General features: G+C 42.7%; 1 protein-coding gene across 1 annotated transcript in view; it reads left to right on the top strand.

Moving 5' to 3' along the window:
• Nucleotides 1-17,574, top strand: part of LRIG1 (leucine rich repeats and immunoglobulin like domains 1) — a 140,480-nt gene that overhangs the window by 83,518 nt on the left and 39,388 nt on the right. Inside the window, exon 4 of the mRNA XM_007500048.3 lies at nucleotides 17,350-17,487. Coding sequence (XP_007500110.2) covers nucleotides 17,350-17,487 — 138 coding nt within the window. The remainder of the gene's footprint in view (nucleotides 1-17,349; nucleotides 17,488-17,574) is intronic.

The raw sequence follows: 17,574 nt of genomic DNA, 5'->3' as shown, positions 1-17,574 counted from the left end.
ATAAATACAAAGGATAGATTAAACTTAGCATAAAAATGGCTAGTATTTATATAGAACTTTTTAAGGTTTGCAAATCACTTTATAAATGCCATCTCCTTTGAGCTTTACCTCAGCCCTGGGAGGTGGTTCTATTATTATCCTCATTTTACAGATAGGGAAACGGAGGCAGACAGAGGTTAAGTGATTTGCCCAGTCACACAGGTATTGGCTGGAATCAGAGTGGAACTCCAGTCATCCTGACAGAAGGTTCAGCTCCATTGAGAAAATACATTAATTAGTTAGACTTTGTGTGAGAGACAGACAGACAGACAGACGGATGGAGGGGGGAGGAAAGGAGGAAGGGAAAGAGAGGCAGGCGTTCAGTGTTTTGTATATGCTGGTTTATGGAACTGATTCTATTTAATATGAACTGGGCTTTTCTAATTGGAAGTAGAAACTTGGGCTCCAGCATCATCTTTGCCAGTGTTGGATTTATTCCCCAGCTTCACGCATCCCTGGGATACAGGGTGTGCTGACTTCTCCGTAGGGCTCTGAGGACTTGAGCAGCTTCTCTCCTATTAATAGCAACAGTGAGGTACCAATTCTCCCATGGGGCCACAAAGGCAGTCTGTGTTCCTGGAATATCACTGCCTCTAGAAAGCCATTTAACTCTCCTGTTTTCTCTTGATTTTCATAACTTTTCTCTCCCTCGTTTGGATGCCACGACTTTAGGGAGAACTTATCTCAGAGATGGGGTAGCAGCAGGAGGGCACCATCCCTCCTGCGATGCCCTGTCAGTCCTTTTTTGGGAATAACATTTCAGTCCATCGATGCCTGTCTGCCGACTAATTAGGGAAGCACGACTGACTCCTCACACCTGGGTCAGATGGGGTTACTAGAAATGCTTCCAAGTTGCCCAAGTCCATAATTATTGAATTTCCTTCTCCCTGCTCAGGAGGTGGACAGCAGCTTGCCACATTGGGTGTCTTCTCACTTGTTGGCAGTGGGGTCCTACTAGGTACCCCTTTTCCCTTTGGTCCCATGGGAGGGAACATTTTCCTTTCATACACACACCATGTGCAGCATCTCCCTCTCCCTCCCCCCAAGGGAATGTGATTAGAGAAAAAGCCAGGGGAGCCCTCTGGGTTTTCCTGGTCTTGTGTGGTGGCTGATGGGGGTTGGAGATGATGATGCAAGCCACCTAGATGGCGCAATGTATTGACACTCAGGCACAAACATTGTTTGCTGTAGGGTTCAACCAATAACTCTTAGAAGGGAGACTCATGGTGTAATAAGTCTGTGTGAGTGACGTGAAGGGGGAAGTCAGTTGCTGCTTTATGAAGGTCTGGAGGAAAGTAGATAGTTTTTTTTTTCTTCCCTTCTTGCTATGTCCTTTAGGATTATTTTATTAAAAATAGCCTGGAATGTCAATACAAGTCAACTTGTAGGGCATAAAGTATCACACCTCCATTGGTTATTCCTACTGACTCCCCATCAGAATGCTTGCTTTCAATTAGATGGTACAGAATAGACAACATGATCAGATTTTGGATTCAGGAAGACCTGGATTCAGATCTTGCCTTAGATTCTTAGGTGTTTGGCCCTTGGCAAGTCATCTTTGACCTTCCAACTGCAAATCTCATATCTCAACTTCAGTTTCCTCATTTATGAAATGGGGATAAAAATGGCACCTACCTTACAGGGTTGTTACGGGAATCCAGTAACATGGAAAAATGCTTTGCAAAACAGTAAAGCAATATATGAATGTTATCTGTTAATAATGATGATAGTAGCGATATGATCCGGGGCAAGTGTCTTACTCTCTCTGCCTCAGTTTCCTTATCTGTATAATGTTATATAATAACCCCCCCCCCCCCCCCCGTATTCCAGGGTCATCATAGGAAACAAATGAGATAAATAAATCTTTTTGTCAGCCTTAAGGCATGATACAAATCATGATTTATGATTTGATTATGATATGATTTAAATCATAATTAATATATTATTAATTCTCATTGACTTCTGATTCAAGCTGATTTCAATTCTGCTGTCACTTTAAATTATTTCATCAAAGACTTTCTAGATTTCCTTGGAAAAGTGATTCCTCTTGCTTGTCAGACTTTGTTAATCTTTTATTAATCTTTTCAGTCTTCTCTTGCCTCCATGGGCCACAGTTTACTTAGCCATTCCCTTATTGCTGGACAGTTAGGTTATTTCCAGTTTTGCAGCTCCTCATTCTGCTCCTGTGAAAGTCTTTGAACTGGTAGCCGATTTTTGTTTTGCTTTGAGTAATACTTTGAGGATGCATTGTCAACAATGGAATTATTGGGTTTGACAGTAATAGTAACTGACCCATACAACCGTGCTTTGGGATTTCCAAAGCCCTTTCCATACATTAGTTCATTCTAATCCCTGGGAGGAAAGCACAATGAATATTATTTATTAATTCCCATTTTATAGGTGAAGAACCTGAAGCCTAGAGAGAGGCAGCAAGCCACCAATAATCATACATGTTGTATCAGAGATAGCAGCAGCAAAATACAAGTTAGGGAGTGGAGAGAGAAAGAAGAGGGGGGGAGAGAGAAGGAGAGGAAGACTGGAATCATGTCTGGAGTTTTGGAGACCCTTAAATGATAGAGGGGACTTTGTAGTCAGTCCTGGAGGTTAGACACTATGGTGGAAGAAACAAAAGTATCTCAGTGTTGAATACAAACCAGAAATGAAATAAAAAATGTCCTCCTCTAATAAGGGTGAATTTAAACTGGACTGTGTTGACCCCTTTATTCTGGCTAACTGTCAATCGGAAAAGATGGTATTGAAAATCTCTAAAATGGGGGAAAAAAATCTCCTTTCTGCCTTAGTGAGTAAAGCAAACCCTCTGAATGGAATCAATTATGGGCCATTTGGGGGTCTTCTTGGCCCTTGCTTTTAGATCCTTATGGGGGGCACACTTTGGTCCTGAGCTGAGCACATATTTTTATTCCATAGTTTTTCATTTTTGGGCCAAATCCATGAAATTGTTTTCTTGAGTGTTGTTTTGGTGAACCACAAAGAACGAGAATTATTGCTAACTTAGAATGTAGCTCTTTGATTCAGGGACTTTTAATTTAGTTTTTGGTTGTGATATCCTTAAATGCCTAGCCCAGTGCCCACTTGGCATATAGAAGGTGCTTAATAAATACTGGTTTATTGATTGATAGAAAGCCGGAGTACCTGGGTTCAGATCTTTGCCTTTGCCTTCCATTGCCTGTGTGACTGTGGGGGAAGTCCTTCCATTTCTCTGGGTCTCATTTTACTCCTCTCCCAAATGAGTGGGTGGTGTTGGGTCAGTTCCCATTGGATTCTCCATCTAAAGAACCATCGTTTGGGTGTCTGCCCCATGCACATGGAGAATTGGGAGATAGCCCTTGTTCTGCCTTCCTCCGGGCTGACCCGGGCTTACCACACCCATGGCTCCCAGGGTCTCTGTCTCACCAATGGTCAGCTCTTGTTTTCTCTGTGATCCCCACCTGAATAAACATGGTCAGAACATTATGGGCAGCCGGCCTGAGAATTTGCAAAAATTCCCCAGGGAACCAGTGATTCACCAGCAGGGGAAAGAGAGATTTGGAGATAGACAGACCTTCTTGTTCAGATAATACATTTCCTGGTCCCCCAATGATCAGACCATTTCTTTCTCAAAAGATGTTGGGTCATTGGAGCAAATGATCCCATCTGGCCCCTGCCTCTCCCTCCCGCTTCATCCACCTCCTGACTCCAAAGGACAAAAAGCTGGCTTTGAGGTGGTTGCGGTACTTTCACTCAGGAAGGAAAATTCGGTGACCAGCCGGACCTGGAAAAGCCCTGGAAAGCTGGCTTCTGGGCCACTTCTCACCTCTTCCTTGAGCTTTTTCTCCCTTCACCTTGGGCAGTGGTGTGGAAGAGGCATGCATGCAAAGGACAGAAGCTGGAGATTGATCTGTCTGTCAGTCAAATGAAGATTCCATTTGGAATGTGACTGGGAAACAGTTGGAGGCAAGAGCCAACTGCTTGATGGGATTTGAATGGTCTTTTGGGCTGATGTTGGTGACCCTGAAGGAAGAAGCTGGGTTTATCTCTGGGACTTGGGATAATCAAGTTAGAGGTGACCTGGCTGATTTGAAGGCAGAAGAAGAAGGACAATAGTCCATATATTTCTCTCTGTTTCATGCTAGTGACTGAATTGCCATTTCTCTCAATATCCTCCAATCTAACATTCACTGTAGATAATAGGGAAATCCCATTCCTCTTACCGTCACCCTCCATCTTTCCTGTTTCCCCCAATAAACCCTTACTTGAGATAAAGAAGAGAAAAGAGTATTTCCTCTGAAACATCATAGCTCATCCTGAGTGACTTAGAAGGAGGCTGAAGAAGAAGGGGGTAAGGGGAAACTGAAGGGAAGAAGAGGGGAGGAAGGGACATTAGAAGAGGGGAGAAAGGGAGGTATAAAAGGAAGGAGGGTAGGCAAAAGAAGATAACTACCTGATCCATTAGTTATCTAGTATACCATCAAATATACCTCCAAATATCATTACCTCCCCCACCCCCTGTTGGATCTCCATTTCTATTTGCATCGTCCCATTTGGCCTTTCAGTTGAATTCAGAGAGTAGCTCTTTGCACCTTGGCTAGCTCAGTTGGCTGAATCAGGGTCCTAAGAAGGCCAAAGCCATGGATTTGAGCCCAGGGAGGGCCAGTTACCCTCACCATGATCAGTGGCACACACATTGTATTCCTAACCCCATTAGTCATCTTGAGGCCTTGGTGAAAGAAGATGGGTGAAATGAGGGGGGTAAAAAATCTACCTATCCTTATAAGGAAAATAACAGTTTATATGGTGATCCAGGGAGAACACAACTAGATTTTAAAATTTAACTCATTTTTTGGAATTTAAAACAAAAAATTCATTTTCTTTCCCACCTCTCCCATCTTGTTGGGAGAGGAGAGGAAATAAACACCTCCTATTAGTGCCTGTGTGTCTGGTGATGTACTACGCAATTTAATCTCATTTGATCCTAATGATCGTTTTGCCATATTTGCTGTTATTACCCCCATTTTAGAGTTGAGGAAACTGAGGCCAGCAGAAGTCAACTTTAATTCATGGCTGAGGCTGGATTTGAACTCAGGTCTTCTTGACTTCTTAGTGTAGTGTTTAGACTTGTGGAACCTTTGGGAGGGAAAGAGGGCAGTAGGAGCTTGGGGACCAAAATGGTGCTTGAACTAAGTTCAAAAGGAAACTAGTCCCTGAATTCTTTTTTTTTTCCCCTTTTAAACCCTTACCTTCCGTCTTGGTTCCATGGCAGAAGAATGGTAAGGGCTAGGCAATGGGGGTCAAGTGACTTGTCCAGGGCCACACAGCTGGGAAGTGTCTGAGGCCAGATTTGAACCTAGGACCTAGTCCCTGAATTCTTAGTGTTCAGATCATTTGGGCAGAGAAGAAAATGGTGGAGAAGTTTGTCCCTTTGTGATGAAGCTGGAGTTGCTTTACAGTATTGATTGCCCATTTGAAGAAAGGGGGAGAACATCATAATGATGATGATAATAATAATAATAATAAATAATAAAAACAGATTTTTAAAGAGTCCATATTTTTATGAAAACCCCCCATTGCTTACATGATAATGATAATAATAAATATCTCCTCAGCAACCCTGGGAGTTAGGTGTGCTTATTTTCTCTATTTTACAGATGAGGAAACTGGGACAAATGGGGGAAGTGACTTGCCCAGAGTCACTCAAATAGTCCATATCTGAGACTGAATTCTTACCGACTCCTCGGTGCCCTTACACCTTTGGGAGGTACATAAAGAAGAGTGTCTTTCTGTCCTGTTTTATACTTGTAAAGGCTGAGGGGAACTCAGAGCTGAGTGAAAGCCAAGAGTGGTCCTCAGTGCCTTTTGGATCCCAGCCTGGGTGGCCCTTCCTCATTAAAATAGGGCTGCTCACTAAGCAGAACCATTCTAGGGGAGCGCTGGTCTTCTCTCTGATCCATGTTGGGCTCTATTAGTATTTTAATTTTTTAAAAAAAAATCCACCATCAAGGGAGGCCTTTCTCCCTGGCCTTTTCCTGCCGCAGATCTCGTCCACTCCTGAAGGGCCCCCCTCTTAAGCCAGCCCTGCTTGGGGGGTGGGGAGGTGTAGCATTTTTAACCGTCGGTTTCAAATGCCTCCATCTGTCTTACTGTCTAATTTAACATCCACTCAGAAAATGTAGCCAAGTGGGAGAGCTTCTCTTGCATGCCCTCTGCCTTTGAAGCCAGATTTTATTTTTGATGCCTGTAACAGGTGCTGGTTTAATAGAGTTTTGCTGTGTGAAGTTGTTCTCCCTCCTTCTCCCCCCTCCTGGCCACCCCCCGTGGTGAACATTGTAAATTGACACCCGGGATGAAGGAGAGCCATGTGACACCTCCTGATGCCCCCCCCCCATTTTTGCTCACTAACACCCCAACTGTAGGACCCTCTGGGCGATGGCAGTTTGGCAATCAGGGAAGACAGAAATCTTCCTTTGCCTTCTGCTGGCAAGAAATGGCTTTCAAACCCTGTCCTGCTCTTTGTTCCCCTGGGGCTGGCTTTCCCTTAAACTTAGGACTGGGTCCTCCTGAAGTCTCATGCTGGGGTGTCAGCGGGCTTTCAGGGGTGACCCAGCGGTTTGTAGGCACCAGCGCCATCAGATCACAGCCCCCACCCACTCTGGCCACTCAACCAAGTGAGCTAAGAATGGCTTTGACTGAAGTTTGGCCCCACGCGGGCAGTTTGTGCGTTTGCTGCCGAGCCCTGAGCCAGAGAGGAGTTCTAAGGTGTGGGGAACCAGAGGGCTCCTCACCTGCTAGTGGGTCCTTTTCTATCTTTAGCCATTACAGTGCATGAAGGCTGTCTGCTTCGAAGGGGAGGGGATGGGGTCTGGGCGTGTTGAGAGCACCCACAGCAATGAAATCACGGCTGGAGAGGCCATCGGGCTTGGACCTACCAAGTCTAGTCTTGAAAGAATGATGACAATAATGATGGATGGACCTAGACGATCTTTTTAGGAAAACCCTCCTAGCTTGTTTAATAATAATTTTCTTCTTCCCCTTTAACAGAAAATAGAATTCAGAAGCCCATAGACCACATACAAAGCAGTCAGTCAGCAAGCTTTTTTTGTGCCTGTCACTATGCTTCGTACTGGGGATACAGAGGCATAATAATAATATTGATAGCAAGGATTTGGTATTTCATGTCATACCCACAATTCCTCTGTGAAGTGGGTACTGTCCTCAGCCTCATTTTATAGTTTCTGGAAGCTTGGCATGAGAGAGACTAAATGAATGTCTAAGGCAAGATTTGAACTCTAGTCTTCCTGAATCTAGGGCTGGCCAGCAATCTTATCCTTTTCACTTAGGCAAGCTGCCTAATGACATGAATAGAAAAGTCTTTCTCCTTTTCTATGGGGAGACAAGAGATGGGATGTTTATGGAGGAGGCAGAAGAAGCTCGGGTTTATCAAGAAAAGGCTCCTTTAGGAGGTGACTCCAGGTGAGGAGAGAGTGATTCCAGGCACAGGGGACAAGCTCCCTCTGGAGCCCAGATTCAGTGAGTTGCCCAGAGTTAAAATGGGGTAGTATTCAAATACCAGGTTAAATCCATCAGTTCATAAGAACTTAGCTTCATTTACCATATTTACTTGCATTTTGCATCTTGGACAGAGCTATAAAGACTCATCATTCAAAATGAGTGGGAAGCTGGTTGGGATGGGCTTCAATGGGTCCAAATCCATTGGGAATTTTTTTCAAGGATGAGTCGAGAAATCCCTATTTTGATAAACTTGGCAGAAAGTTGGTGCCTCCTGTGTGCGATCCTACCTTTGCACTCTTGTTAGGTACCACACAAAAAGAGGTCTGGGTTCCCTTTGGAATTCATCAGAACATATTGAATGTTAGCAAGGCCTGGGAGATGGATGACTAACATTGAGCCTTGGAGGTCAGTTTAAGTCCTCTGACTCTGAATTGGCTACGTGAGCTTTGTTAAGTCCCTTAAAATTCTAAGCACCGTGGAACAATTATTTTTTTTAAGACTGGGTTAGGAATGGCTACCTATCAACTTTGGGGAAGTCATGGGTCTAGTACTGTGATGTGAGCCTCTACCTCTCCCACCCTCCCAAAGAAAAGGAGCCGGGATGTGTTTTTATCTAGCAGTTGTAGACCTTTGTTTTAAATTGATAGGAGCTCCTTCGACCCCAAAGATTGGGCTCTATAGAATTCATAATGTCTGTGTACTTTGAGAAGCATGAAATAAACACTAAAAAGCCCACCCTGGTCATCAGTCCATTGGTCTGCCAAGAGACCAAGGCCCATAGAATTGGGAGACCCTTCAGTGGCTGCTTAGCTCAATCCCCTTCTGACCAAAGAATCTTCTCTGCACCACTCCCCAGAAATAAGTCACTGCCCATTTAAAAATAGCAGCTCCTTACCCCACACTAGGAGAAATCAACTTTTCCTCATTGGAAAACCCCAAACAAAAATGTTAGAAGAGTTTGCATTTGGGGGGAATCCAAGAGAATAGGCAGGTGCAAGGTTGAAAGGTTTTGTCTGACAGGAAGGGTTAATCAGAGTCTGTGATGTCTAAATGGAAACCCCTCTCAGAAAGGAATGAAACAGAGAATGTAATCAAGCCGACTGGGGTTTGGAATAAATCGTATTTATATCCCATACTGTGTATAGGAGAAGTCACTTGGCAAGGTTTTGTTTTGAAGTTCAATTCTCTGAGACGGCTCAGCTCTGGAAGTGAGCAGTTTTGACAATCTCCAGCTGGACCCAGTTGGCTTTGGTAGTGGGACCTAAGAGTTATGGTTGGAATCCGATGGGAGCTGGCTCTGGTTCTGTGTTTTTGTGGGGTAGTAGCAAGGGGTGTGTGTGTAGGGAAGGGATTATACCAGTGACTTCCCAATGCCACAGAAGTGGCTGGTGATTGATAAAAGGTTAGTTAAAAATGGATGGAACCAGCAGAATTACCAGCCTCCTGATTTGCCCTCTTCAGTGTCAAGCTATGTTGGGGCATGCACTTCAGTGGAAAGAATCATAAACTTGGAGTTGGAAGTCCTGGGATCTCTTGCTGTTTACTACATCAACCAAGGCACAGTGTCACTGGATCTTCTGTTTCTTCATCTGTAAAAAGAGGGCCATGGCCTAGATAACCTCTAAGGCCCCTTCCAGTTCTAAATCTCTTCTTCTTCTTTGGTGAAATGAAAGGTCCATGATAGAAGACAGTTTGTTCTTTGGTTCCTTCAAAAGGCAGAGAGTTAGGAAAAATTGAGAAACATAGAGTGATAGGAGACATAGTTGGGAGAGGTAGGTTGGTCATAAACTTATATTTTATTGAATATGAACATGACCTATATGAATACTATGAAATTATATTTTATTAGTTGGTAGGGGTTAAAGCTTTTTAAGTAAAGCAATAAATAGCGTGATCAAATCTATGAATTATGAGGAGGGCAACTGAGGCAACTTCCTGGAGGATTAGTTAGAAGCAATAAACTGGAATGAGATCGAGTCCAATTAGGAAGTTACTCCAGTACTGTGTGCCCAAAAGTATGACTGTGTGCCCCTAGGCTATGTCAACAGAAGGGAGAGTGTTCTATTTGAGAGAGATCATGCTGATCGGATTGATAGTATTTAGTCACTAGTTGTATGGGAGAAGCAAAGTTTAGAGGTAGATTGCTCCAGTGATTCCCCTGATGCCTTGGAAGATGAGGGTGTTATCAGAAGTGGGAGTTAAAGGAAAGGGGTGAGTATGGGGGGGTGGCACTGAAGGAGATTTCTAATTTGGTTAGGACATCCAGATGGATTATCTGGTCAGCACTTAGGAAAGAATGGATTTGAGCCCCGAGGATGCTATTTGTGTATAGTTAGGAGTTGGACTTTATGGAAATGGAAGAGAGAGAGGACAAAATGTAGAGCTTTCAGAAAGGATATATCCTTATTGAAGGAGGAGGAGAAGGAGGAAGAAGAATAAGAGGAATTAGCCCAAGAGACAATGAATGGAATGGCCAGTGTTAGATTTAAAATAGTTTTTGAGTGTTAAATAGTTGTAGATAAGAGAGTGGGAGCCATAAACTGTGATAATTAAAATGTTTGGGAGCAAGGGAAATATATAACAATTATGACCGCTGAAATATGTTTTCTACTGTGTCTTGGGTTTATATAAATATAAGATGGTCTCCAGGGAATATATTCCCAATTTATGAATATGCCCAAGCCAACTGGGTTTTATAGAGAAATTTAATTTATAATACACTGATTAATCAATAGAAAAAGAGAAAAAGTAAGAAAGGAATAGGAATGAAGGGCCTCAAGCCAATAAGGCCTAGACCTCAGTCCTAAGAGATAAATCAGTCTGTTGGTTTTATCACTCACCCAAGATCTCTCTAGGTAAGGCTTCTCATGCCAACCTCAGGCTCCACCTTCAAGAGAGCCTCCTTTCAACAAATGTTTCCAGAGAATCCTCCTCCTGACTCCTCCTGAGTTCTCCTTCCACAGCCTCCTTCAAGACCTCTCCAGGAGTTCTCCCTCCAGGACCTCTCTCCTCTCAGACCTCCTTCAGAGAATCAAACCTCCTTTCTCAGTCCTCAGACCTCGCTATCTTTAAGCAAAAAATCTAAGTTCCCTCCCCTCAGTTCTCACATCTACCAATCACTGTCGATGTCTCCCCTGTGCCAATGGTGGCTCTAGCTTAACCCAGGACCGCCCAGAGGTCTGCCCCCTTTGCACATGTCTGTTGAAGGACATATTCTCAAATAATTAAATCTTGATCTTTGCTGCAGCCCTTCCTAAATCCTGTTACTCTGAGTAGGGTGGAGATTGTAGTTTCCAAGACCTGGTTCTGTCATTCCAAGTATCTCTATTGTATCAATTCTAAAATCAATCATGACATAAAGAACTTCCTGTTCTATGCTTAAGCATAGGTCACAGCCCTTTCCATTGTTTAGCAAAAGGTTTCTGTCCTAAAGTAGTCTTAAGTAGGGAGGAGAAGGATCCTCCCATGCCAAGGAGTTTCATATTCCAATAGAGTTCTTACTATCAGTAGGAGATTTTTTCAAGTATGAAATTTCCCAATGGGGAGATTTCCAACCTTTATAAGTCTAAGAAATTTTAAGGTTTACACCAGAGAGGTGGAAGGAGAATCACTAGAGAGGCATTCAATCATTAGAGAGGCATTCGTTAATCACCTCTTATGAGAGAGACATCAGTTAAGGACTGAGACAAAGGGGCAAATAATTCAGATTCCTGAGGAGCTTCCATTCTAATAGAGGAGCTTTCATTCTAATATGTAAGTAGATATGATTTCAAGGTAGTGAAATGAAATATGAGGTCATCAGAGGAAGGATGACATGAGTTGATTCTGGAAGGAAGAGAAGGATTCAATGAAGGGGAGGCAGGGAAGGAGAACCATGGAGTTGGCAGTGTTTTAGAAGTCATGGGACAAGGAGAGGAGAAGCTATCCAGAAATGAGAAGTATTTATCAAGAGTATCATATGCTACAAAAAGGTCAAAGAAAATGAGAGGGGAAGAAAAAGGCCATTGGCTTTGGGCCATTGGATTGAAAACACTTCATACCAGTTTTAGAAGCAGAGAACTAGGAGATTTGGAAGAGGAGCAGGTGCAGAACCAAATGGACTGGGCTGATTAGGAAATAGTCTAAATGGGAAAAGGATGTGGAACTACTTGAGCCATCTGATCAGAACTGTAAAGGGTTACTTTGAAAATGTGAATTTCCCTCGATTTTTTAAAAAAAGAAATGATGATCTTAAATATTGCCATCATTAAGGAATTTCCTATTCTCTTTGGGCAGTGCTTTGAGTGGGTCATTGCTAATTTTGGGGAATTGTTTCCATAGAGTATTACCAATTCAAATCAGATTACAAGTTGATGTGTATGTTGGTGTTTGTCAGGAAGAGTGAGACAAAAGAAAGATGGTGGGATGGACCATGGAAAGGTGGTCTTTCTTTGCTTTGGGTTTGAATGGGGACGACTACATGTATGTACACTGAGCTGAAGGTGCAAGGACATAACACAGTTGGAAAACAAAATGAAGACAACATCTTCCTTGGAGATGGGAGCATGGTTAAGAGCTATCTACTTTATGGGAATAGCATTGTAGGCTTACAGCTAGAAATGACCTTTGTTCATTAATTCCAGGGGTCGCTAACTTTTGTGTGTGTCTGGACATCTTTGCTGCCAAACGATAGACCCCCTTCTTAGAATGCTTTTACGTACATAAGATAAAAGACAGGATTAGAATGGAAACCAACTAGGGTGAAATACGGTCATCAGAATTTTTTTTAAAAGAACATTTCATCAGACTCCAATGATCTAGACCAACCTCATTTTACAGATGAAGAAACTGAGGCCCAGAGATATTGTCACTTTCCCAAATCATAAGGTGGTAAATGACAGAAGCTGTGCCCTTGGATTTCACCCTTACTGTGATGTGGACAAGAGGAGTAAATGATGTGAATGCCCCTCTGGTAAAGAACATTGGAACGTTCCCAGTGATCAACTTGTACTCATTGTGGAATAGCCTTCTTGGCTAGTCCAGGACCATCTCCACTGTATAGGTCAGGAATCCATAGCTAAGAGCAGCTATGTTGTGCCCCCTGTTAGGCAACTCATAGGTGCTAGTCATGCTTCTGACCTAGATCCTTTCCCCCAAGTCGATCAACATTGATTAAGCACCTACTGTGTGCCGGGCATTATATGAACTCAAATTTTTTATGATACTGAAACAGAGAATAGAAGAGATATTTCTGCCTGATTGACTTCTGGACTGCGCTGAGTTGTTTCTATGTTGCTTTGATCTTATGAAGAATTGATCAAGGACTGACCCCTGGCTTAAGCAGTAAAGTGATCTAAACTGGCAGGATGGCTGTAGAATATATTTGTAAATACATTTTTCATACCTTGCCAGACACATTTCTTTATGATACATTTTTCATACTACCCCCCCCCCCCCATAGGAGTTCCTGTGAATTTCCTATGGCGGGGGGAGATAGTATGAAAAATGTATCATAAAGAAATGTGTCTGGCAAGGTATGAAAAACGTTTTCCCCTTTGTGATACATATTTCACAGTATACACATTTCTTTTTGATACGTGCTTATATATGGTATATTTTTCACACTGGATACACATACACATACCAGAGGAGTTTCTGAGCTCATCTTTTTTATGATATTGTTTTTATACCACAGACTTTTTTCTATACATTTTCATATTACATATACCCATTTCTTAATGATACACTATACTCAAACTCCATTCCTTCCATACCCCACAATAGTTTCTGAGCTTATTTTTTTACTGTAGTTTTCACACCTTCTTATCTCTCTGTCCCTGTCTCTCTCTCTCGCCCCCATATCCTAGTAGTTTCCAAACTTAACTTTTTATGATACTTTTCACATTGTTATTCTCTCTCTGTGTGTCTCTTACTGTCTCTGTCATTCTCTCTCTCTCCCTCTCCCTCTCTCTCTCTCTCTCTCTCTCTCTCTCCCTCTCTCTCTCTCTCTCTCTCTCTCTCTCTCTCTCTCTCTCTCTCTCTCTCTCTCTCTCTCTCTCTCTCTCTCTCTCTCTCTCTCTCTCTCTCACTCTCTCCCCTCTCCCTCTCCCCTCTCTCTCTCTCTCTCTCTCTCTCTCTCTCTCTCTTCTCTCTCTCTCTCTCTCTCTCTCTCTCTCTCTCTCTCCCCCCTCTCCCCCCTCTCCCCCTCTCCTCTCTCTCTCTCTCTCTCTCTCTCTCTCTCTCTCTCTCTCTCTCTCTCTCTCTCTCTCTCTCTCTCTCATTTCTCGTAAAGATCTGGAGATATTTTTCTGACTCAAGGGAAAAATAGCTGGCCTCTTTTGGGTCAGAGGACACATTTTAATTTAGATTGGGTGAAGGGAGAAGATGGGGGAAATAGGACCTTTCACCACTTGGCTTTCCCCAGGTACATGGAACAGTGCCCTTTCCTCCGTGGGTTTTGAGCTCTGGGCCCTGGGAGACTTGTGAAAAAACAAGGGTGAAGAAGAAAAGACCCAGAACTTCTGGGAAAGAAATAACTTGTTTATACCCGTTGGATCTGATTTGCTCAAGTGTTTGTTTAAAAGAAATGCCACTTTGTAAGAGGCGGCCTGGGTTACTTGTTCTGTGTGCAAGAATGCTTTGATTGGCCAGGGACTCTGACACTGTTTACTCAGAATCTAGCCATTGAGCAGTTTGGGCCCCCCTGGACAGAGGCGCTTTCATTATTTATTCAGCAGGTTCTCCAGTGTCCAGAACTGGCTCTTGAGAGCCATGTGGGCTCTGGGGCCAGCCTGCCAAACCAGGGAGTGGGACCACTCACCAGCCTCCTGGAGCATCTGTTTTCCTTCGCTGGCCAGTTCTTGGTGGTTATGAACCATGCTGGTTTGCCAGAAAAAGAGATTAAAGAAGCAAACAAATCTTTTGTGGGAAAACATGCTCTTAGAGGGGCAAACACTTTTCTGCAGCTCTGGAAGTGGAAATAAAACAAAGTGGAACCATTTCACACTTTGTTAATGGAGAAAGTGGTCACTTGCTTACCTGAGTCCCAGTTCTTTCCTTTGGCTTTTTGTCTGAGGTGAGAAATTCTGTTCAGTTAAATGTGTTAAGGAGGCATTTGTTGTACATGCAAGGCACTGGGGAGACCGAGTCAGCCTTTGCCCTCAGAAGGCTTATTTATAGTCTTCAGTTTTATCGGTGAACAAATTCTTGTCTGTGGGGGGGAATAGAACCACAGGGAGAAAACTAAAATAGAGAATTCCTGCCCTCAAAGAGCTTATAAAGAAACTCATGAAAACTACCATCTGTGTCATCAAATTTTGAGTTAGAAATTCAAATAAAATATGGCAGTGCTTGGCATGGAGTAGGTGCTTAATAAATGTTTACTGAATTTTAATGAGTTAATTTCATGACTTGTGTAGTGGACTGGAGAACTAAATTGTTGGTTTTCTCCATGTCTCTCCCTGGGTCTAGTCCCACATCGTGCCATGTTAACCATGACCAAAGCCTTGTTCTAATGGGCGTCTCACTCTCTGGTGTCCCTTCCATCCCAGTCCAGCCTGCATGCTGATACCAGGTTCTTCTAAGATACTTCAGTGAAGATAGCTAGTTGGCCCAGTGCTGGTCCTGGAGTTGTAAGAAGTCCCAAGTTCTAATCCTGCATCAGATTCTGTAACCCTGAGCAAGTCAATTTTTTAGCATGACTTTACTTGTTTTTTATGTCCCCCAGTGCCTCACACAGTGCCTGGCATATAGTAGGTACTTAATAAATAAATGCTCATTGGAATTCTCTCCTTTTTTTTTTTAAACCCTTACCTTCTGTCTTAGAGTCAATACCATGTATTGGTTTCTAAGGTAGAAAAGCTATAAAGGCTAGGCAGTGGGGGTTAAATGACTTGCCCAGGGTCACACAGCTTAGAAGTGTCTGAGACTAGATTTGACCCCAAGTCCTTCCAATTCTAGGCTTGAATCTTAATCTATTGAGCCACCTGCTGGCCCTCCAGAATGGAATTGACTCTAAAGCCATCTTGTCTATATTTTCATCAATGGTCTGCCCAGTTTATAGGAGAGAATTCTTTTTGTCTTTGAACATTTCCTAGGTAGCAACACAACACCCAAGCTGTTTGTTATCCTTTTTGCTCACTAGATCAGTAGTCTAGCTTGTTTTCTCATCACAAGTTTCTCGGGTAAAACTTCTTATTTGTGGGCAAACCACTAAAATTATTAGTCCTCAAAAGTACTTTCCGGTGCCTATCCAGTCAAGTCTAAATCTTTTGAGGCCCTCCATCATCTCAGCTCACTTCGTGCTTTCTCATTTATTCCCCAGCACAGATTCTCTTCTCATGATTGCCATGTTATCCTTTGTGCTCGTTGGGGGTTTTCCTGCCTTTGTCTGTGTGGTCCCCTTTTCTTAAATGTGCTGTTACTCATCCTTCAATCCTCTTTACCTTCTCAAGACTTAGTTGGAATCCCATCTTTTCCATATAACTCCCCTTTCCCTCAGGTATTCTAACCAGCTTCTGTCTCTGCCTTTCTGAACTTCTTTTTCCGTTTCTGTCATTGGTTTTAGATATTTGCTTACAGCCAGTAGTATGTTTTTTGCCCTTTAATATCTATATTCTTTGTTAATTCTGTGTACATCTCACTATCATAGACTTTACCCCCCAATAGTAAGTTAATAGGTAATCAATAAATTCACAGAATTTGAATTGGAAATAATCCCTGATATCACCTAGAAGTCCCTTGTAAATCATCCCCAAACAAATGAGTATTCAATCTCTGATCTTCCTGCTCTCCCAAACCTGTTATCTCCTGGAGGCAGCCTCATTGCCCTTTGGAATAACCCTCCAGGGATAAAATAGAGACCATCCAGTATGAATTCCATTGGAAGGGATATTGGAACCTGAGGCAAATGATAGAGGTTCAAGTCTGGGCTTTGTCACTTACTGTCTGTGCGACCTTAGATGACTTAATCTCCTTTCCTGGGACGAGATGAGAATTGTCAAACACATGGCTCAGAACTCCAAAGAACTGGGAAATATTTAACAAAATAAATAAAAATACAATAAAACATAGATAACGTTACATTAGAGAACTGTCAGTATGTGGCCCACAGAAATCCTCGTGTAAGGATGGGTAGCCCCAGTGTGTACTTGAGTTGATGCTCCTGGATCAGAGGACCTTTTCCAGATCGTCTTTGATCTCTGACCTGAGAATCTTGTTCTGTTCAGTACTTCAGCACCTCTCTTCTTTACCTGTGTCTTATCTCTGCCTTGGAGGGAGAGGTGGTCCTTCTTGCCAAGACAGATTTATCTCTCTGCACCCTGGATCACATGCTTGGTGAATTAGTAATCTTTCTCTCACCTTGAGCCTATATCTGCTCCTCTGTAATTTGCACAGTGAATTGAATTGTATTCTTTATTTTTAAGTTTTATCTTTATTTTATTCAGTAACAAATTTACACCTAAGTTTTTCAAAGTTGAATTGTATTCTTGCAAGAGTAGGTGGTGCTCCTCAGATCAGGAACTACGATCTAGATAGTCAAGACTACAGTTAGATGGGGGTAGCTAGATTGCTTAGTGGATCTTCATGAGTTAAAATCTGACCTCTGATACTGTGCGACTTGGGGCAAGTCATTTTACTGCCTCAGTTTCTTCATTTATAAAATGAGCCAGAGAAGGAAAAGACAAACCACTTTGCCAGGAAAATTCCAAATGGAGTCATCACGAAGAGTCAGTGAAGAGTCCAACACTACTGAAAACAACTGAACTACACAAACAGTAAAATTCATTTTGAAAACTAAACTTTATATTGATTTTGCATTTTCAGGCAACACAATAGGATCCGCAATGTGGAAGGGAGCCAGTTGAAACCTTACGTTTCCTTGCAAATGTTGGACCTGAGCTCCAATAACATCACTGAAGTACGAAGCTCTTGTTTTCCTCGTGGACTGCACATAAAGGAACTGTAAGTTTTCCTCTGTTTAGCTGACATTTTGCTTGCCATTTGGGGGATGAGAAATCCTCCTTGGGCTCTGCTGTCCCTGAGCTTTTG

The sequence above is a fragment of the Monodelphis domestica genome, chromosome 7 (genome assembly GCF_027887165.1).
Source record: "Monodelphis domestica isolate mMonDom1 chromosome 7, mMonDom1.pri, whole genome shotgun sequence".
Classification (NCBI taxonomy): Eukaryota; Metazoa; Chordata; class Mammalia; order Didelphimorphia; family Didelphidae; genus Monodelphis; species Monodelphis domestica.
This window is presented reverse-complemented; position numbering and strand designations above follow the sequence as displayed.